At 40.1% G+C, this 23,197-nt stretch overlaps 1 protein-coding gene across 1 annotated transcript in view; it reads right to left on the bottom strand.

The window, feature by feature from the left end:
• Window positions 1-12,344: 12,344 nt before the first annotated feature.
• LOC105531213 (receptor-type tyrosine-protein phosphatase alpha-like) overlaps window positions 12,345-23,197 on the bottom strand; it is a 34,774-nt gene continuing 23,921 nt past the window's right edge. Inside the window, 4 exon segments of the mRNA XM_011969100.1 lie at window positions 12,345-12,458; window positions 12,770-12,873; window positions 21,797-22,120; window positions 22,634-22,712. Coding sequence (XP_011824490.1) covers window positions 12,345-12,458; window positions 12,770-12,873; window positions 21,797-22,120; window positions 22,634-22,712 — 621 coding nt within the window.

A 23,197-nucleotide genomic window follows, 5' to 3' on the forward strand; every position in this document is an offset into this window, starting at 1 on the left:
AAAAAAAAAAAAAAAAAAGAAAAAAAAAGAACCCCCCCCAAATTAGGCTTCCGTCTCTTTGAAACACAACTAGCTACTTTAATGTCTGATCAAGTAATGTTATTCTGAATTCTTTTAAGTTTTCTTTATTGTTTCATTTTTTCTTTTTCTTTCTTTTTTTTTTTTAGAGACAAGTCCTCACTGTCACGCGGGGAATTGTTGGAATGCAGTGGTGTGATCACAGCTCACTGCAGTCTCAAGTAATCAAACCTCCTGTAATCAAGCCTCTTGGCCTCAGGTAATCCTCCCATTCTGTCTCCCCCAAGTGTTGGGATTACAGGCATGAGCAGCTGTGCCCAGCCTCTTGTTTTTTTTTTTTTCGAGACAGGGTCACTCTGTCACCTAGGCTGGAGTGCAGTGGCACAATCTCAGCTCACTGCAACCTCCACTCCCTGGGCTCAAATGATCTTCTCACCTCAGCCTCCCAGGTAACTAGAACTACAGGTGCACACTACCACACCTGGCTAATTTTTGTATTTTTTTTATAGGGACCGGATCTTGCCACGTTGCCTAGGTTGGTCTCGAATTCCTGGGTTCCTCAGATGTTCTTAAAACCAGCTTTAAATTCTTACTGGATGCCTCATTAATTAGTTGAATAAAATTTAGTATATACTCATCCTATAGTTGTATGAGAGTCATGCTTCAACTTGTTGAAAATGATGCTTTATCGGTAGCATAAGTCAGCCCATCTGGTTTATGCCATGGATTTGCTTTAACAACTTATTTCTTTTTAGATGAGGTGAAGGTTCAAGTTTCTTAGCATGGCATTGAGGGTTCTTCATGTTCTGGTCTCAGCTGACATCTACTATTTATTTTTTTTGAGACAGGTTATTCCTCTGTCACTCAGACTGGAGTGCAGTGGTATGATCTAGGCTCACTGCAAACTCCACCTCCTGGGTTCAAGTGATTCTCCTGCCTCAGCCTCCTGAGTAGCTCGATTACAGGCATGCACCACCATAGCCTGGCTAATTTTTGTATTTTTATTTTTAGTAGAGATGGGGTTTCACCATATTGGTTAGGCTGGTCTTGAACCCCTGACCTCAGGTGATCTGCTTGCCTTGGCCTCCCAAAGTGCTGAGATTACAGGCGTAATCTACCACACCCAGTTGACATCTTCTCTTCTGTGAAGTCTTCCCCAACCTCCTCTTTCACAGTCTACACCATTGCCTCCTCAGGCAGAGTCAGATATCTCGGCATCCTTTGCACCCAGGATCCCAAACATGTTTGTAGATAAATTGAACTCTTTTCTTACTCTTCTGGTTGGCATGTGACCTAGAGGTTAATTTAAATAATACATTCCATGTGCTGATCACAGTGATTGCTTCCTGGGGGGGGTCCTATGAGCCACCCTGGCTCTGTGAGCACTTTTCTCAGGATGTTTATTACAATGGTGGGACCGAAGTACTTTCTTTCCTTCTGATGTGGACAAAGCCTGTCACCTGGAATCTGGTGGCAGCAGTCTTCGGCTGGTGAGAGGAGCCACCCTCAGGATGAAGCCAGCACTGGGAAGGCAGCTCTGAGAACTGGGGAGAAATTCTGGCCTTGGTCATGTGGTTGTGTTTCTGGAGCAGGCCTTAAGATACTCTGGCTTCTAGACTTTTCAAGTCTGGGAGCCAGTAGGTCCCTTGAATCCTGTAAGCCTGTTTGAATTAGATTTTCTGTTATCTCTGGCCAGATGCATCCTAGCTGATATAGATACCTATGTTACACACAGGTGTCTCCATCAATGCTTCCGGAGTAGTTTTGTGTCTGCCTAACTTCTGCACATATAAAAACATCTTTGTGATCCCAGAGCCTTACTCAGTTTCTAGATCAGTTGGAACTCAATAAATGTTGCCTGAGTGTTTTAGGAAAACACTTTTTTGCACCATACTCTTGTTATTTTTACAAGTATTGAAATAAAAACCCACTTTCCTCACCTTCTGCAGATCCCAGTGTCTCCCAAATTCCAAGGCTTGATTACGTTTTCTGACATCTGTGTCATCTCACCTGGAGCCACATGAATCTCTCAGTATCCCTACCCTACTGCTTCAGCCCCTGCCCACTTCCTGTGGAAATTTTCCAGGAGGCTATGCCTGGGCAGTTAGCCAGGCTGGCAAGTGGTGGGTTTAACAGAGAACTGCATAAACACACCCACATCCTACATAAACAAGACGTACCTTGTTGCTCACAACTTTGGATTTTAAAAATGATTGCAGAAACACAGCTGTCAATCTGGAGATCTTTTTTTGTTGTTGTTGTTTTGTTTTGTTTTGAGATGGAGTCTCACTCTGTTGCCCAGGCTGGAGTGCAATGACACAGTCTTGGCTCACTGCAACCTCTGTCTCCTGGGTTCAAGCAATTCTCCTGCCTCAGCCTCCTGAGTAGCTGGGATTACAGACACCTGCCATCATGCCTGGCTAATTTTTGTACTTTTAGTGGAGACAGGGTTTCACCATGTTGGCCAGGTTTTTCTCGAACTGCTGAACTTGTGATCCGCCCACCTCGGCCTCCCAAAGTGCTGAAATTACAGGTGTGAGCCACTGTGCCTGGCCTATGTGGAGATTTTTTCTGAAGTATATGGACTTCATTCTGAGCCAACTCACCTCTGGATTAGGCTGGGAAATCACATGGGAGATTCTGTTGGCAGTTTCAGAGGGCCTGAGAATGAATCCCTTCTCAGCAACCAGGCACAGGTGCTGGGAAGCACTTTGGAGTTGTTTCTCCCAACTGACATTCACAACATCTCCATCTGGGAAGTGCACCTGTCCTGCCCTTTTGACAATCAAGCCAATTTTATCTTACTCCTATTGGGGGAACCAGCCACCAATATTTCAATGTAGGTTCTTTTCTATTTTCCCTAAGTGTCAGCTGGTCTGAGAAATAAAGGCAAAGAGTACAAAAGAGAGAAATTTTAAAGCTGGGTGTTCGGGGGTGACTTCACATGTCAGCAGGTTCCATGATGCCCCCTGAGCCACAAAACCAGCAAGTTTTTATTATGGATTTCAAAAGGGGAGGGGTGTACAAATAGAGTGTGGGTCACAGAGATCACATGCTTCAAGGGCAATAAAATATCACAAGGCAAATGGGGGCAGAGCGAGATCACAGGACCAGGGTGAAATTAGAATTGCTGATAAAGTTTCATGTCCCACTGGGCACACATTATCATTGATAACATCTTATCAGGAGACAGGGTTTGAGAGCAGAAACCTGTCTGACTAAAATTTACTAGGCAGGAATTTCCTAATCCTAATAAGCCTGGGGGCTCTACAGGAGACCTGGGCTGATTTCATCCCTTATCTGCAACTATGCAAGACAGACAGTCCCAGAGCAGCCATTTTAGAGACCTCCCCCTGGGAATGCATTCTCTTTCTCAGGGCTGTTTCTTGCTGAGAAAAAGAATTCAGCAATATTTATCCTATTCGCTTTTGTAAGAAGAGAAATAGGAGTCCGTTCTGTCCGGCCCTACAGGCAGTCAGGCCCAATGGTTATCTCCTTTGTTCCCTGAAAATCACAGCCATCCTGTTCCTTTTGGATGCCCAGATTTCATATTGTTCAAACACACATGCTCTACAAACAATTTGTGCAGATAACACAATCATCACAGGATCCTGAGGCGACATACAGCCACAGCTTACGAAGATGATGGGATTAAGAGACTAAAGACAGGCATAGGAAATTATAAGAGTATTGATTGGGGAAGTGATAAATGTCCATGAAATCTTCACAATTTATGTTCAGAGACTGCAGTAAAGACAGGTATAAGAAATTATAAAAGTATTAATTTGGGGAACTAAGAAATGTCCATGAAATCTTCACAATTTATGTTCTTCTGCCATGGCTCCAGCCGGTCCCTCTGTTCAGGGTCCTGACTTCCTACAACATACTCCCTGTATGTCTCTTGTGCAAAGAATGAGAACTCAAAACATCTGTGGGAAGAAGGCATCAGGAGAACGATTTTGTGCTTGATATATTTGCATACATTGGCAATAGCAAAAAAAAAAAAAAAAAAAACCCTATTTGAAACTAATTCAAGTAGATAGGACAAAGATTTTAATCAACACTGAATTCAGTGAGTTCTTAAGACACCAAAGGAGGAAGTGTGTCTGCTTCAATTGCAAAATAAAACTGGTATTGATTCTAAAAACATTGAATGACAGTAAAGTGGGCCATACCAGTCTCGTATTTCAGACGTGATTTACCGTTGTGTATTTTTCCAGAGCCCACCTCATCTGGGACAAAGTATTGCTAATAATTTATGATGATTTATCACCACCCACCCCAGGTTAAAAGAGTGAACTAGCCAGTATTAACCTGGTTTTTACACCAGAGGCCAGAAACCTCCTTCCTTCCTATCGCCAAGGGTAACTTAGGGGCGTGGTGTTACCGTTTGAACATAAAACACCCTCAATCCCTGTATTTCTTTCTCTTCCCCTTGATTCATGAAACACACAGAGGTAAAAATAGCAAGTAGGTGTGGGAGGTAGACACCCATATAAAGAAGCAGAATTTATGATTTGTGTCTTACAGATTTATTAGCAGGTTTGTTAACACTTCCTTCATTGAGTTGGTGCTTGAAACTCTCATAAGCACGTAATTTTCAACTCAGTGTTCCCAGGTGTGGCATGGTTGTGGGGATACAGCAGACTGACACTCAAAAGTTATTTTTAATAATAATGACCTGCTCCAAGGGCCACTGCGCACTTTAATTTTGAAGGGTGAGCTTGAACTATTTCACATCTTTGTGGCATATAACCATGCCACATTTCAATGAATGTTATTTATTTATTTATTTATTTATTTGAGATGGAGTCTCTATCACTCAGGCTGGAGTGCAGTGGTGTGATCTCAGCTCATTGCAACCTCTGCCTCCTGGGTTCAAGTGTTTCTCCCACCTCAGCCTCTCCAGTAGCTGGGACAGAAGGTGCACGCCACGAGGCCCAGCTAATTCAATGAATGTTTTCTGTCCCAAACTGAAAATGTTTAAAGGATGCAAGATTCATACTATATAACAGAAGGGCAGCTGTTATCTCCACATTGCCTAAGATGTTATGATTTTAATTTCTGCAATGTAGTGATCACATCCGCATTGGACTATCTCAGTGTGGGTCACAGAACACAAGTTTGTAATGCTTAATGAAATCTGTGAGAACTGCTCAGTGAATATGGAATTCCTGAGCTGAGAAGCCCACATCTCTGTTCATCTACATGAATGTATTAATCAGTTAACAAATAAATACTCAATATTTATTCCATGCAATGGTAACAAATATGAGGGAACCAAAAAGTACAAGACACAGTGCTGTTTTGAATTGCTTAGAATTTAATTGAAGATAAAAATTACATCATAAAAACCCCATATTCATCCTTCAAGAATCAGCTCAAGCCTCCCACCTGGCTCTCCTTCAGTGTTCCTTCCTGGGAAGAGTCAGTCACTCCTTTTTCTGGACTTTTCACCACTTTCACTCTAACCTGTAATGACTTCTACAGGCACCGTCTACACAGTTGCCTAGTATAATGCAACATGGTAGGTGCTCGACAAAATGTAAGTTAAATAAACAATGAACAAAGGAGCCAGTGCACCAGAAGAACCAAAGAACCCTCTGGATCGTAATATGCATGAAACAAGCGGGGCAGAATGAGTGCTCACCCCAAGCTGGAGTGGTTGATGGCGGTATGTAAAATAGACCAGACCTTCTTGGCTGGGATGCTCAGCTGTAGGGAATTATGCATATGACCCCATCCTCTGGGCAGCTTCTTGAGAAGGGGTACTGGTTGTGGGGATACAGATTTAAGGGAGATAAATCGAAACCTTGCATTCTTTTTTTTTTTTTTTTTTCTGAGACAGGGTCTCGCTCTGGCACCCAGACTGGAGTGCAGTGGTGTGATCTTGGCTCACTGCAACCTTCATCTCCTGGGCTCAAGAAATCCTCCCACCTCAGCCTCCCAAGTAGCTGGGACAACAGGAATGCACCACCATGCCCAGCTAATTTTTTCTGTTTTTATAGAGACAGGGTCTCACCACGTTGCCCAGGCTGGTCATGAACTCAAGCGATTCGCCTGCCTCAGCCTCCCAAAGTGCTGGGATTATAGGAACGATCCACCATCCTGGCTTTTTTTTTTTTTTTTTTTAACAGTTTGAGGTATGACTGACTTAAAATATATTGCACAGGTATACACTTACGAAGACAGTACCACAATCAAAATAATAAACATACCCATCATCCCCTAAAAGCCCTCCTTTCTCATGGTAATCTTGCTCTTCTTCCCTGTGCCTCTCCCTACGCCCAAGTAACCGCTGCTGTCTGGCGCTATCAATTGTATTTTCTAGAATTTTATGTAACTAAATCATAGAGTACACACGTGACATAACTATCTGAGTTGCATCCATGTTGTGTTATATCAGTAGTTATGCTTTTCCATAGCTGAGTGGTATTCTATGGTGTATATATACCACAATTTCCTTACCTATTTACCTATTAACAGACAATGGGGCTGTGTGATGATTAAATTTTGTGTCAACTCGACTGGACTCAGGGATGTCCAGATAGCTGGTAAAACAGTGTTTCTGGGTATATCTTTGCGGTTGTTTTCAGAAGAGATCAGCATTTGAATCAGTAGACTGAGTAAAGAAGGTCACCCTCACCAATGTGGGCAGGCACCATCCAATCCATTGAGGGCCCGAATAGAACAAAAAGGTAGAGGAATGGCAGTTTGACCTCTCTATTCACTCTGGGATGTCCATCTTTTCCTGTGCTCAGAGAGTAGTTTTCCTGGTTCTCAGGCTTTCAGACTCAGCCTGAATTACACTACTGGCTTTCTTGCATTTTCAGTTTGCAGGCAGCAGACTGTGAGTCTTCTTGGCCTCCATAATCTCAGGAGCCAATTCCCATAATAAATTACATACATACATATTTGCCAAGGTTCTCCAGAAAGGTAGAACCAATAAGATGTCTGTCTGTCTGTCCATCTATCTATCTATCTATCTATCTATCTATCTATCTATCTATCTATCCATCCATCCATCCATCTATCTATCTATCTATCTATCTATCTATCTATCTATCTATCTATCTACCTACCTACCGATCAGACATGTATGAGACATATAAGAAACACACACACAAACACACATATTTATATATCTTACTGGCTCTATTTCTCTTAGAGAATCTTGACTAATACAGGTTGTTTCTAGTTTTCAGCCATTACAAATTCACGTACAACTCTTTTTATGTACAATGCTTTCATTTCTTTTCAGTAAATCTCAAGAAATTTAGGTCTATGATCCCTAGAAGTTAAATGGCTGGGTCCAACATTAGGTATTTGTGCAACTCATTAAGAAACTGCCAAACTATTTTCTAAAGTGGTTGTGCCCTTTTACATTCTCATGAGCAGGGCTGGAGAGTTGCAGTTGTTCCATACCCTCATCAGCAATGGGTACAGTCAGTTCTTTTAATTTTAGTCATTTTAATGGTATGTACTGGTATCTTACTGTGGTTTTAATTTGCATATTCCTAATGAGTAATAATGTTGAACATCTTTTCACAGCTTTTTTTGCCATCTAAATATTTTCATTGGTCTGTTCAATGCTTTTGTGACTTTTAAAAAATGGTTGTTTATATTCTTCTTATTGGGTTTTGAAAGAGTTCTTTTTATAATTCGGGTAAGTCTTTTATCCGATATGTAATTTGCAAATATTTTCTTCCAGCTGTGGCTTGTCTTTTCATTCTCTTAACATGTTTGAAGAGCAGAAGTTTTTAATTTGATGAAGTCTAACTTAATACTTTTTTTTTTTTGAGACAGAGTCTTGATCTGTTGCCCAGGTTGGAATGCAGTGGCGTGATCTTGGCTCACTGCAACCTCCACCTCCCGAGTTCAAGCGATTCTCCTGTCTCAGCCTCCTGAGTAGCTGGGACTACAGGCACGTGCCACTATGCCCAGCTAATTTTTTATATTTTTAGTAGAGACAGGGTTTCACCATGTTAGCCAGGATAGTCTTGATCTCCTGACCTTGTGATCTGCCAGCCTCGGCCTCCCAAAGTGCTGGGATAACAGGTGTGAGCCACCGTGCCTGGCCAACTTAACAATTTTTAAAAGTAAATTGTGCTTTTGTTATTCTAAAAAAGCTTTGACTAACTCAAAGTTTCAAAGATTTTCTTTTATGTATTCTCCTAGAAGATTTATAGTTTTAGGATTTATATTTATGGCTATGATCTATTTTGAGTTAATATTTACATATTGTGTGAGATATGGATTAATTTTTTTTAATATATGCATATGCAATTGTTCTAGCACCATTTGTTGAAAAAGTAATCCTTGCTTATGCAATCACTTTTGTTCTTCTGTTGAAAGCACACTGGCCATATATATCTGGGTCTGCTTCTGCTTTCTGTTTTCTCTCACTAATCTATTTGTCTACCTTTTTGCTAATAAGACACTGTCTTCATTACTATAGCTTTATGAAGTAATATGAGTTCTTTACCTTGTCCTTGTTTTTCAATGTTGTTTTGGCTATTCTAGGTATTTTGCATTTCCATAGGAATTCTATAATCCCCTCATCAATTTGGACAAAAAAATCTAGTCTTCTGGGATTTGATTTGGATTGCATTGAATTTACAGATCAATGTGGGGATAACTGACATCTTAACAATATTCTGTTTACCAGTCTATAAACATAGGATATCTCTGTATTTATTTAGGTTTTTCTTTTTAGATTTTCTTTTTATTTTATTAGAGACAAGGTCTTGCTCTGCTGCCCAGGCTGGAGTGCCATAGTGCGATGTAAACTCAAACTCCTGGGTTCAAGTGATCCTCCTGCCTCAGTCTCCCAACTAGCTAGGGTTACAGGCAAGCACCACCACACCAGCTAATTTTTTTTTTTTTTTTTTTTTAGAGAAGAGGTCTTGCTATTTTGCTCAGGCTGGTCTCGAACTCCTGGGGTCAAGTGATCTTCCCACGTTGGATTCCCAAAGCGCTCGGATTACAGGTGTGAGCCACCATGCTTGGCCTATTTTTACTGTTCTAGAGATGGGGTCTCTTTCTCTTCCCCAGGCTTGAGTACAGTGGCACAATCACAGCTTGCTGTCGTCATGAACTCCAGGGTTCAAGTGATCTTCCCACCTCAGTCTCCCAAGTAGTTGGGATTACAGGTGCATGTCACCATGCCCAGCTAATTTATTTACTTTTTTAGAGCCAGGGTCTTGCTATGTTGGCTATGCTGGTCTTGAACTCCTGGCATCAATCGACCTTTCTGACTGGGCTTCTGAGTAACTGGGATTACAGGTGTGAGCCATTATTCCTGTGGCTTGTTGTTTAGACTGGAGTGCAGTGGCACAATCCTGACTAGCTGCAACCTCCAATTCCTGGGTTCAAGCAATTCTTGTGCCTCAGCCTCCCGAGTAACTGGAATTACAGTGCACGCCACCGTGCCCGGCCCTGTGGTTTCTCTTAACAATGTTTCATAGTTTTCAGCCTCCAGATCTTATAAATCTTTGGTCTAGTGATATATCTATATTTGCAATATATTCAGATAATAACATAATGTTCACTGAAGAAAAGACAAGTAGATACAGGATGTGAGGTTACTCCAGCTAAGAAAAAGCTTAGATATGGGCAGAGTGGGCAGTTTTTTCCACTGGGGCAGTAGAGGGCACTTGCCACCTTTTCTCTCATTTCCTCTGCGTCTCTTCTTTTTGGAGAAACAGAGTCAGTACCAGAACCAGCCAGAGTGAATTGCCCCTGAGTCACTGCTGGTGGATCCCTGACACTCCATCCATGCACTTCAGATGGAATTAACCCACCCTGTCACAATAAATGGGTTCATCGTTGTTTACTGGACCCAAGCCAGGCCAATGAGCCTCATTTTGGGGAGCCTGTCTGGAATGATGAGGATGTGGCATTTTCCTTTTGCAGGGATTAGCCGCTATGGGGAGGACATCATAGACCCAGAGCTGTGGAAGGCTACTTCTGTCTTTTATTGAACCTGCTTATGAAATCTAGAGAACTCCATCAGATTAGGTAATTATGGAATACAGTTTGTGGTAACCAGCCTCCAGCATCATCTTGGAGTTGTCTCTTGCATAGTGCCCCAAGATAGTCAATTATCCTCAGTGATTCTTGCCACCTGCTAGTCATCTTTGTGGAACCCTCTTTGAGTTTTTGGAATTTTTTTTTTTTTTTTTTTGCCAAGGCTGGAGTGCAGTAGTGCAATTTCAGCTCTCTGCAACCTCTGCAACCTAAGCCTCCCGGGTTCAAGCCATTCTCCTGCCTCAGTCTCCTGAGTAGCTGGGATTACAGGCACCCACCACCACGTCCAGCTAATTTTTGTATTTTTAGTAGAGATTGTGTTTCTCCATGTTGGTCAGGCTGGTCTCGAACTCTTGACCTCAGGTGATCCACTGCCTCAGCCTCCCAAAGTGCTGGGATTACAGGCATGGGACTCCACGCCCGGCCTTAGTATATATTTTCATGATATTCAGCCTCTTTTTGCCCCAGATATCATACCTATTTTACCTACCTAATATTTAAGTAGTTTCCATGTTGTGATTAAAAAAAAAATACCTTAATTACCTAGATTATTGCTAATTGTGACATATGTAAAATCTATTAATGTAATAAATCTCCCTTTTTAAGTCAAAAAATAATTTTGTATAATTCCAAACAGGAAACTGACAGGGCATAGGTATTCTCAGCAGTCTCTAAAGTCCCAAAATCTAATGGCAATTTTACCTGACCAGATTGTTAGAAGTATTGCTGTAAATTTGGATATCATATTCTAATTTTAAAGCCAAATGCTTTTTGAGAAATAAGCAAGCTGTTTGAAAATCTTTATATTATAATGGGTTTGATAAGCAGTATGTCTTATGGGGATGAATTAAGGGCTACAAGTTTTTATGCATTGGTCTTTGGGTGCTTCTGACGAGTAGTGTCTGATGTTTTAATTGTCAAAGCAGAAAGGAATAAAATGAGAAGGGCAACCTTTCTTCCTCTTCTGAAGTCCAAGAAACTGGTTATTTTCTCATGAGTATTATTTTTAAAATATATTCTGGCCAGGCATGGTGGCTCATGCCTGTAATTCCAACATTTTGGGAGGCCGAGGCAGGTGGATCACAAGGTCAAGAGATCAAGACCATCCTGGTCAACCTGGTGAAACCCCATCTCTACTAAAAATACAGAAAATTAGCTGGGTGTGGGGGTGCACACCTGTAGTCCCAGCTACTTGGGAAGCTTAGGCAGGAGAATCGCTTGAATCCGGGAGACGGAGGTTGCAGTGAGCCGAGATTGTGCCACCACACTCCAATCTGGTGACAGAGCAAGACTCTGTCTCAAAAAAAAAAAAGAAAAAGAAAAAGAAAATATATACTAAATAGAAGAAGGAGTCAACAGATCTTATGTTTTATCTTGAAGCCTACCACTTTGCCTTTTGACTTTATTGTAAGACTGGTTAAAAGAGCAGTTCTGGCCTGGTGCGGTGGCTCACGCCTGTAATCCCAGCACTTTGGGAGGCCCAGACGGGTGGATCACGAGGTCAGGAGATCGAGACCATCCTGGCTAACACAGTGAAACCCTGTCTCTACTAAAAATCCAAAAAATTAGCTGGGCGTGGTGGCGGGTGCCTGTAGTCCCAGCTACTCGGGAGGCTGAGGCAGGAGAAGGTCATGAACCCGGGAGGCGGAGCTTGCAGTGAGCCGAGATCGTGCCACTGCACTCCAGCCTACACAACAGAGGGAGATTCCATCTCAAAAAAAAAAAAAAAAAGAACAGTTTTAGGCAGCAAAGAAATACAATAAAACTTATTTAAGTCTACATTTGACAGTGAGAATCTGGCAAGTGAATCTGAATAGCAAAGACATTGCATTAATCCAACGTTTAGTTCCCAAGTTTAGGAACGTGAGAGCAGGAAGAGTGAGGGAAATCTATACACAATATGGTAACACCTCACTATTCCTTACCAAATACAATGGCAGATGGATATCACATAAAGGATCAGAGTACCCACTTTTCTGACTCAAATGCTCCCTACTTAGTGGGACTTCATATGCCTCCAAGTGTTCCATTACTTAATTACACAGGGACAATTGTGTATGGTTAAATAATGGAATCAGAAAAAAACTCACGTCTGATTTCACAAAATAGAAAATTATAAAAACTCTGCTTCAAAGAGTAACATTTTTAAAACTCAAATAATCATGTCTTAGAATGTTAGATGATCTTTCTCTTTCACTCATGCTCTTTGACAGCAGCCTTACTCTTATTCTAGGCAAAATGTGCCACACTTCTGCAGATAAGTACCCATGTCCTCCTGCTCCCTAGTGACCAGGGACTCAGCGGTCCAGCTTAAACCACAGACACAACATCTCAGGCCACAGAGACTTTACATTAAAGGGCTGAAAATCCAAAAATCCATATAAAGCCACAAAGGGTTGACATTTTATAGACTAGGGGAAAAACAACACAAAGAAAGTTTAAAGGGAACTGTGGCCTAGAAATCAGAAGTAATCCATGGTATAGAAATTATGACCTAATCACCAAAAGGCAATATTAACAAGTATGACATGACATGGCAAAGTACGATATATTTTATTACTTGTTAAAATACATCATAGCTGTTAGAATTCAAAGGCTATACTAAAAAACATACTGAATACAGTACTTGTTTCTATTGCTCTTCTCTATGAGGTTAACATGGAAATGACTAAGGGAAGGAAAAAAAAAACAAAACAACACAGCTACAGATGCATGTGGTTACCACAGACTGAGCAGAGGAAATAGATGAATACTGTACACTGTGTAAAAAGAACAACAGATACAAGGTGAGCAGCTCACCTCTTCTCTCCTTCGAGTCAGAATTACCTGTGTAATAAATAAAAAATAGAAACATTCATTCAGGTTAAAGAAACACAAAACAATTCAATTTAGAGTACAACAAAACAAGCTCCAGGATTAGGGATGCTTTCCTCCATGAGGCATCCTCCAGCAACTGGGAAACAAGACTGCCTGGATTCACTAAACTTTGGACAGTGGTCTGACCTTCTCCCTGGATACACAAATAGTGCAGCATCAATATCTATAAAAAGTACAAGAATGCAAAGAGAACACGTTATTAGAGGACTTTATGTCTTTTGTTCTGCTAAAATTCAAGAGGGCAAAATTAAGTAAGGATATAAAAGACCAAAATGATAAGTAATAAAATGTAGAGGAAAAAATTAAGTAAGGATATAAAAGACCAAAATGGTAAGTAATAAAATCTAATTGGTACATCCCAAACTCTACACACTAACAGAGAAAACTTTCTTTTCAAAGACTATTGGAATACCCACAGCCCTTATAAATCTCAACAGTAGAAACAGTACAATATTCTTTTGTCGCAACGCAATAAAATGAGAAATTAACAAAGTAAGAAAATACTTGAAAATGAAAATCAAAACCAAAATGAGGCTGGTGCAGTGGATCACCTGAGGCCAGGAGTTTGAGACCAGCCTGGCCAACATGGTGAAACCCTGTCTCTACTAAAAATACAAAAAAATTAGCCAGACATGGTGGCGGGTACCTATAATCCTAGCTACTCAGAAGGCTGAGGCATCAGAATCACTTGAACCAAGGAGGAGGAAGTTGCAGTAAGCTGAGATTGTGCCACTGCACTCCAGCCTAGGTGACAGAGCGAGTCTCTATTTCAAAGAAAAAAAAAAAATCAAAACCAAAATGGGCCGGGCACAGTGGCTCACGCCTTTAATCCCAGCACTTTGGGAGGCTGAGGCATAAGAATCGCTTGAACCTGGGAGGTAGAGGTTGCAGTGACTAGAGATCGCACCACTGCACAGCCTGGGTGACAGAGTGAGACTCCATCTCAAAAAACAAACAAACAACCCAAAATGGAAAAATACCTTAAAAATAACAATAAATTTTGTGGCAGAATCTGGCAACTCTCCTCCCCTCAAATCAGTCTCTTCCTCTTCTTGCCTTGATACAGAACCTTTGTTTTTTAGTTGAGCAAGAAGCTCTCCTGCCAGAGAGTACATTTGAGACTCCTTTGTGCTAGGTGTAGTCATGTGATGAATTCATAGCCAATGGGATGTGAGCTAAAGCAATGTGAGTAACTTCTAGGTCACATCTTTTGGAGAAAAAATGGCCCCTATTCCCTTTGTTCTTCCTTCTCAGTGGTTGGAACTAGAACGCAATGGTGAGAACTAGCTCTAACCAAACAGATAAGGGCAATATTGTTAGGATGGCAGGGCCACAAGAGTAAAGGAATTTGGTCCCTACTGAGACAAAGGCCCTGTGTACTTCTGGAATGTGACTGGGGAGAGAAAGACACGTTGGTCTTATTTAAGTCATTGAATTTTGGTATCTTTGTCAGCACAGCTTATGGCACATCCTAATACAACTACCTAGAGAAACACCTATGGGATGTGGCTAAAGCTGTGCTTGTACAAAATTCACACCGTTAATATGTTAATTAACTGGAAAGAATGACAATAAATAAAGCACTCAATCCAAGAAGATAGAAAAAGCACAAAATAAATCTAAGGAAGGTAGAAAGAAAATAAAAATCAATGAAATAGAAAACTTAAAAATGAAAGAACTAATAAATGCACAATAGCAAGTTCTTTGCACAATGCAACAAACCCACGAAGTAAATGGTTAGTCAACCTAGACAAAAAAAGGAGACACAAAATAAATAAAATTTAAAAATTAATAGCTCTGTAGGTATTATAAGAAATAATCACAAGACAGAGCATTTTCTCATTCATTCGAAAATATGAATGGAACAGCCAGATGTGGTGGCTCACACCTATAATCCTAGCACTTTGGGAAGCCAAGACAGGAGGATTCCTTGAGCCCAGGAGTTTGAGACCAGCCTGGGCAACATGGCGAAACCCCATCTCTACAAAAAAATACAAAAAATTAGCTGGACATTGTGGAACACGCCTGTAATCCCAGCTACTTGGGATGCTGAAGTGAGATGATCACCTGAACCCCAGAGGTGGAGGCCGCAATGAGCCGAGATCACGCTACTGCACTCCAGTCTGGGTGACAGAGTCAGACTCCGTCTCAATAAATGAATGAATGAATGAATGAATGCATAGTTTTTAGTGTAAACTTTCAAATCCTTTCCATGTACCAAAACAAAACACTAAAAACTAAAACTTTTCAAAAAGGATACACACACAAAGGAAAAACAGACCAATCTCATTTAGAGATAATTTGTTAATATCTAGACAGAGAAAATTCTAAATGAAAAACAACAAAAAAAGAAATATCAATCAATCAAATATCAAACAGACTGCAACAGCTTGTTACAGGAATGATACAATATGGTTGAGTGGTCTTGGCTTATGCCTGTAATCCCATGCTTTGGGAGGCTGAGGCTGAGGATTGCTTGAGGCCAGGAGTTCATGACCAGTCTGGGCAACAGAGTGAGTCCCTGTCTCTGAAAAAATTTAAAAATTAGCTAGGCATGGTGACATGTGCCTAAAGCCCTTAGCTACTCAGAAGTCTGAAGTGGGATTTGCGTAAATCCAGGAGTTCAAGGTTATAGTGAGCCATGATCGTGCCACTGCACTGGATGACTCAAAGGAAAAGACTTAAAGCAAAGCAAAGGTCAACAGAAAAATAAAAATTATGAAGATTAAAAAATTAATTCAGAGCAAGACCCTGTCTCTAAAAAAATAAATAAAAACCTACTGATAGAATCCACCGTAGAAACAGACCGAAAGAGAAAAAAATATTCAGATCTTGCTCATTGATCCTGAACAGGCAACTGGCAAAATTTAACACCCATTCCTGACATAAATGCTCATTAAAACAGGAATAAATTGTTATATCCTGAACACAATAAAATATGTTTATCTCAAAGGTCAGCACCTGTATAATGAAAAACCACTGGAAGTGTCCTCCTTAGCGTCAGATATAAAACAATGCTGTCTGAATCTACCAGCTGTTTAACTTTGTTCTGGAGGTATTCATCAATGCAATTAAACAGAGGAAAAAGAAAGTTCTAAAAATTTGGAAGATATTTGCAGATGAGATTATTTGAAGCCCTAATAACTGATGAAGAAAATTACTTCAAACACTAAGACAGTTTAAGGTGGCCAGTACAAAATGTCTCTACAAAAATCAGTAGACTTCATATTCCCAACAGCAGACAGAAGATATGATGGAAGAAAATGCTCCATTTATAATAATAAAAACAGAAGATTAAAAAAAAAGACTTCAGAAAATGGAATATACTGCATTCTTGGATAGTTAGACTCAACATCTTTAAGATGCCATTTTCTCTGTTAATCTACATATTTCACATGATCAATACAAACTTTTCCTGCTAGACAAGTTGATTCTAATGTTCATGATATGAATTGCTAGCAAAATTCTGAAAAATAAAATTAACAAGGAATGACTCATTTTAACAGATATTAAATACTTTACAAAATTACAATTATTAAGACAGTAGGGCTTTGCACATCGACCGAGAAAAAAGATCAATAGAAAATAAAATGAATGTTCCCAAGTATTCAAATACATATGAAGAGGTAAATAAATATCTAAATTCAAGGTATAAGATAGGTGGCATTTCAACTCAATGGGGTATTCGGAAAAGTTAGCTATTTGGGGAAAACAGTTCCACAGCTCGCACTCTGCATCAGAGTAAGTTCCAGATAGACCCAAGCATGTGCGTGTACACACACACACACACACACATACACACAGAAAACCACAGATGTCCAGAAGAAAACTATTTTTATAATCTTGGAGTAAGGAAAGCCTTCCTAGGTATGACATAATTCCTAGAAAAGTTAAACTGAGGAATATGTAAATAATTAAAAATAGCTAATGGTATCTTCTGCAATGCAGAAAATCTAGATGACAACCTAGGGAACAATATTTGCAGTTTTACCATAGGCAAAAGGCTCATTTCCCAAACATACTAAGAGCTTCTACAACAAATGAGTCAGGAAACCTTGACACCCTAATAAAAATGGGTAAAGACTATAAACAGAGAATGCTCAGAAAAATAAATTTAAATGATCTTTCAAATTACACAAAGTTGCTCAATCTCAGAGAAATGCAAATTAAAGTTACACTGAGATGTTATTTTTCACCTGTCAGATTGGCAGAGATCCAGAAGCTTAATAATTCACTGCACTGAAGAGAACTTAGAAAAACAGGCACTTTGACATATTGTTAATAGGAATGTACTTCCCAGCAGAGGGAAATGTGGCAATATCCATACATTTATAAACGCACATTTAAAATAATTTATCCTACTAATATTCTCATATGTGTGAAATGACAAACTGTACTGTTTGTAAGTACAAACAATCATTAAAACAATCTTAATGTCCACTGATAGAGGAAACTGGATAAATATATTAAGATATATCCTTCAATACAGCAGCTCTTTACAAAAACATAGAACAAGTACAATAGGCTAACTGAAAAGGCAATATACAGAAATGAACTCGGCATACTTATTATCTATATTACTTGTCACTGTTTTTTTGTTTGTTTGTTTGTTTGTTTTTAAAAGACAGAGTCTCACTCTGTTCCCCAGGCTGGAGTGCAGGGGACTCACTGCAACCTCTACCTCTCAGGTTCAAGCAATCCTCATGTCTCAGCCCCCCAAGTAGGTGGGATTACAAGTATGTGCCAACGCGTTCGACTAATTTTTGTATTTTTAGTAGGTAGACACGGGGTTTTGCCATGTTGGCTAGGTTGGTCTCGAGCTCCTGGCCTCAAGCGATCCACTCGCCTTGGCCTCCCAAAGTGCTAGGATTACAGGACTGAGCCACCACACCTGGCCTATTTATTTATTTTTGAGATGAGGTCTCGGTCTGTCGCCCAGACTGGAGTGCAGTGGCATAATCATGGCTCACTGCAGCCTCAACTGCCAGGCCTCAAGTGATCCTCCTGCCTCAGCCCTGAGTAGCTGGCACCACAGGCATGAGTCACTAGGCCCTGCTAATGTCTAAATTATTTGTAAAGATGAGGTCTCGCTATGTTGCTTAGGCTGCTCTCAAACTCCTAGGCTCAAGCAATCCTCCCGCCTCAGCCTCCCAAAGTGCTGGAATTACAGATGTCAGTCACCGTGCCTAGCTGGCTTTTGTTTATTTTTAAAAGGAGAAAAAGACTCAAAGCAAAGATCAACAGGAAAGAAAAATTTTAAAGATTAAAGAATTCAGGATACATCCAATATCCAAATAATTAGAGTTTGAGAAGAGAACAAAGAAAATGGAAGAGGGAGAGAAAGTTTCAAAGAAATAGACAATTTTCAGAAATGCAAGATCAAGGCTCCAAAGGGCCTGTCAAGTATCCATAATAATGAATTAAAAAGACCCACATCAAGATATATCTCTGTGAAATTTCAGGATACCAGTGATAAACAGAAGATCCTAAAAACATATAAATAATTAGGAATTAAGATAGCAGTAAAATCCTCCAAGCCTGGTAAGCAGGTGTCAGTTAGGGCAATACTTTAAAAATTCTGGGGAAAAAATATTCCTCAAATTCTATACGCAGCCCTAAATATATTTTTAGACACACAAGGTCTCATGGAATTTACCTCCCATGGACCCCTTTTCTCAGGAATCTACTGAATGATGAGAGAAACAAGAAGGAAGATAATATGGAAGTCAGTAAGCAGCAGCAAAGGGAATTCTCAGAATGACAGAGAAGGGAAATCCCAGGCTGATACATCTGTGTAGTGGCCCTACACACCAACAAGCCTAGACTGGAATAAGACAATGCAGAGGACTCAGGAGGAATTTCTTGAGGTAAAAAAAGAGAAAAGATTATCTAATAGATTTCATTCTGTAGAAAGCTGTATTGAGAGACTCTGGAGAGCATGGTAAGAATTGACTAGCAATAACTTTTGACACATGGTCTTGCTTTGTCACCCAGACTGGAGTGCAGTGGTATGAACACAGCTCACTGCAGCCTCAACCTCCTGGGCTTAAGCAATCCTCCCACCTCAGCCTCCTGAGTAGCTGGGACTACAGACACATGCACCCATTCCCAGCTAATTTTTATATTTTTTGTTGAGACAGGGTTTCATCATGTTCCCCAGCCTGGTCTCAAACTCTTGAGTTCAAGTGATCTGTCTACCTTGGCCTCCCGAAGTGCTGGGATTAGAGGTGTGAGCCACTGTGCCCAGCCTGACTAAACAGGAAACTAAATAAACAAAAAATAAGGCAATTATTAAATCCAGAAAAAAATGTACAAGAAAGAAAAACAATCCATTTATAGTTATAGCTCAGCAATGAATAACATTTCATAATGCAATAATATACAACATCAAATACTGTTTTAATAAAAAATTGTAACTGTTACAGGAAGACCGGTAAATGGTGGTGATGAGTGGGATGTGGGGTTTAAGACTATGAAATTCCCATGTGTGATAACAGTTTCTTGTGTTTTATTCATCTTGAATAATGGCCACTAGAGAAATGTAGTATCAGTCTCTTATAATAGGAAAAGTGTTAAATGTACAATAACTAGATTCTTAGCTGTGGCATAATTTGGACCTAAGTCAGTTTATGGAAAACGAAGTTCTCTACAAGCAGAGTGGTAAGACAACAGAAGTGAGAAATAGGCCTAACTTGTCAGCCTTGAGATCTAAGGCAAATCATTTAACCTCCATATACAGTCTGAAATTAAGCATCTGTTAAAAGGAGATGATTATCCACGGTCATGTCACAGAACCATTAAATGAAAGACAGTACAGAATAGAATGTGGGCTGTCCAGTCAGTGAGTCCTGTGTTACAGTCTCCACCTTTTCCATTCCCTCATTCAGTTTGTACAAGTTATTCTACCTTTCTCCCTAAGCAATGGCCACAACCCGACCTTTTATGTTGTTACTAAAATTTCAAAAAATTGTACATGTAACATTAAAATAACAAAAATGGAATTGGATCATCCATTAAAATAAAACAAAACAACTAGTGGTAGCCCATTAAAGTGATTTCATGAATTGTGTCATGACCTGTACTTTGAAAAAATTCCATAAATTACAGTTTCATCACTGTAAAATACTTTCACCTAGAAAACACAAAATATAAATTACCTCATAGGATTATTCTAGAAAACTCTTAGTACAATGCCTAGTGCACAGTAACAACCATGACAAAACTATACTAACTTTAAAGCACAAAGCAAATATCAGACATTATTTGTCTGCAGTCTCCTATCTCATCAAGAATAGTGGGATGCCATCCGCATTAAAGGTACCTTCATATATTTTACTGGTAACTATCAAAGCAATAATCACAATAATAGCAGCTAACACTTAAAAATACTGCTTACCATGTGCAGGCTTGTAAGTGCTTTACCCATATTAACTCATTTAATCCTAATATCTCCTCTATGAGGTAAGAACTATTACTATCACTCATTCTTGTTTCACAGAAGAACAAACTGAGGTAGAGAGATTAAGTAAGCTTGTCTTGCCATCAACATACCTGGTTTATGGCAGAGCTGGGATTCAAACTCAGTGGCACTGCAGACCATGCTCTTAACTGAAAATACGGTCTTTTCTTTTCTCTTTTTTTTTTTTTGAGACAGAGTTTCGCTCTTGTTGCCTAGGCTAGAGTGCAATGGCGCAATCTCAGTTCACTGCAACCTCTGCCTCCTGGGTTCAAGCAATTCTGCTGCCTCAGCCTCCCGAGTAGCTGGGATTACAGGCATGTGCCACCGTACCCAACTGATTTTTTATTTTTAGTAGAGACGGGATTTCTCCATGTTGGTCAGGCTGGTCTCGAACTCCTGACCTCGTGATTCATCTGCCTCGGTCTCCCAAAGTGCTGGGATTACAGGCATGAGCCACCGCACCCAGCCGCTGTCTTGCCTTTATGGTACAAAATATAGGGGTAAAGCAGGCAGGTGAAGGGTCTGAGTTATAAGGCGAGTAAAAGATGTCATCTGTAGTAACAAATGAGAATTAACTGAGTAAACAGTTCCTAAATGTTCCTCATGAGTGAGATGTGATTCTCCTTAGCGGCACTCACCATCTAACTGGGAAGAAGTCTGAGCCAAGGGGCTGGGGAACACAGAAGAGGGAAGAGTGATTTTTGGTAGGAAAGGGATGATGGTTACATAGCAATCAGGTAATGATTATTTCCTTTACTCTTCACAGAAGCCCTTTGAGGAACTCTTGAATCCTCTTTTATAGATAAGGTACCTAAAGTTCAAAGAGGTCAGAAATTTGTTTTACCTGCCCTGGTCTCAGATTCATGTCTCTTATTTTATCCTTGGGACTACTGCTTCAACCTGCGGCACTGAACAACTGGCACTGCAATGTAACCATTTCCCAGAGCCCCTCTTTCTAATGCCACCCCGGCCACTGGCCTCCCACTCCATATCTGATTGTCATGGAGATCCATGTCCATTCTCCTTTCCATGGTCTCCATGGACCCCTCCTTTTTCAAGCCTAATCTTATTACTCAGTCTCTGTATCTTTTCATCTTCAGTCTCTTGCATCATCAATGAGCTCTCCTCTTTCTCTTGTCTTTTACTAGCCTTCTTCTCTACCTTTAAGCACATTGAATCCTTTCAATCTAACCAGAATCCCACCTAGCGGAATAATATTCTCCAGAATCTTTCTTCTTTCCTCTTCATTCATGCTAACCAGATATTCCTAAAAATTTCACATCTAGGTTTTACTACTTCACTTGAGCAGTTTTACTTATCTGAATAAATTTTAAGGCTAGAAAACACGAACAAGGTAATAAAAGGATGAATAAATTCAAAGAGCAAAAGAACAAACAGAATCATTTCCAGTACCCGAAGGAGGGAAGGTTTCTGGAGTGGTTGCTGCGGTGCTGGAATTTCCCTCCCAGGGTTCTGTTCTGGCATCCGCGAACTGGTTATCTGGAAGCCACGTTCCATTTGCTGAAATTGTAGTGCCTATAGAGTTCGTGCTTGCTGTTCTTGTGGTCCCATTGTCAGAGTCTGAAGAATTGACAGTGGGTCCCTGAGTTATATTTGGGGTGAATGTTGGTGCCACAGAAGTTAGTGAAGGAGTTGGATTTGAAGTTTTGGCCTCTTCTTTAACTGGTTCTGCCATTGATGAGTTAATTCATCTTGTAATTCCTATAGAAGGTGCAACTACAAATACCAAAAAACAAGGAAATATCACATGAAGAATGTGAAGCTAAAAAGTTGTGAGACACTAAGCAGTAAGCCTTAATAAACTCTCAAACGTGTGGAGACCAAGCAAAGACCAATCCCCCCAAGCACCCACCCATCCCCTGTGTTTTATCTAATGCTGGGCCCTTCCTACCTCCTCTAAAGGACTGTGGTTTAAGGGAGAAAGACACAAGATTCTTCCCTTAATTCCTCAGAAACCATATATAGAATTGTAAATGTCTACAGTTTATTTTAGTTTTCAGGAAAGAACATACAATCTCTTTGATTTATTTAAAGCAGTTACACGTATGAAAAACAATGCTGAGCATTCAATACAATTCCAAGATTTCTGAAGACACCTATTTTACCATCACTTTGAATAAAATTTTTATATTCCTTTTGACAAATACCATCTAGGTTTTCAAATTTGGCTTATTAAATATGAAAGCAAAATTTCATTTGAAATAGCAGCCTTATCAAACGACAATTTACCTGTGGTAGCACTGTGGGCACTGACACGAATCAGATTACTGCCAAGCTGAACACGAATGAACCAGGAATCCACGCTTATCTGGAAAATAGGGAGCCATGTTAAGTGAGGTCCTATATTATCATGACTATGTCTGAGCTGGTCACCAGAAGAGTATTCTGGATTTCCAAGCTATTAAAATGTGTGCCTAAACCAATAATCTTTTGGGAACTTGATATGCATGTTTCCCCAGATACCCAATAACTAACTGAGTCTTTAAAAGATTGACTATCACTTATCTGAAATGGTTGAGGACCAGAAGCGTTTCAGATTTTTAACCAAATTTTGGATTATACTCACTGGGTTGAACATCCCTAATCCAAATTTCCTTTTTTCTTCCTTTTTTAAGAGACAGGGTCTTGCACTGTTGCCCAGCTTGGAGTACAGTGGTATGATCATGGCTCAGTGCAGCCTCTACCTCCTGGACTCAAGGGATTCTTCTGCCTCAGCCTCCTGAGTAGCTGGGACTACAGGCATGTACCACCACACCTGGCTAATTTAAAGAAAATTTTGTAGAGATGGAATCT

The sequence above is a fragment of the Mandrillus leucophaeus genome, unplaced genomic scaffold (assembly GCF_000951045.1).
Source record: "Mandrillus leucophaeus isolate KB7577 unplaced genomic scaffold, Mleu.le_1.0 Scaffold871, whole genome shotgun sequence".
NCBI lineage: Eukaryota > Metazoa > Chordata > Mammalia > Primates > Cercopithecidae > Mandrillus > Mandrillus leucophaeus.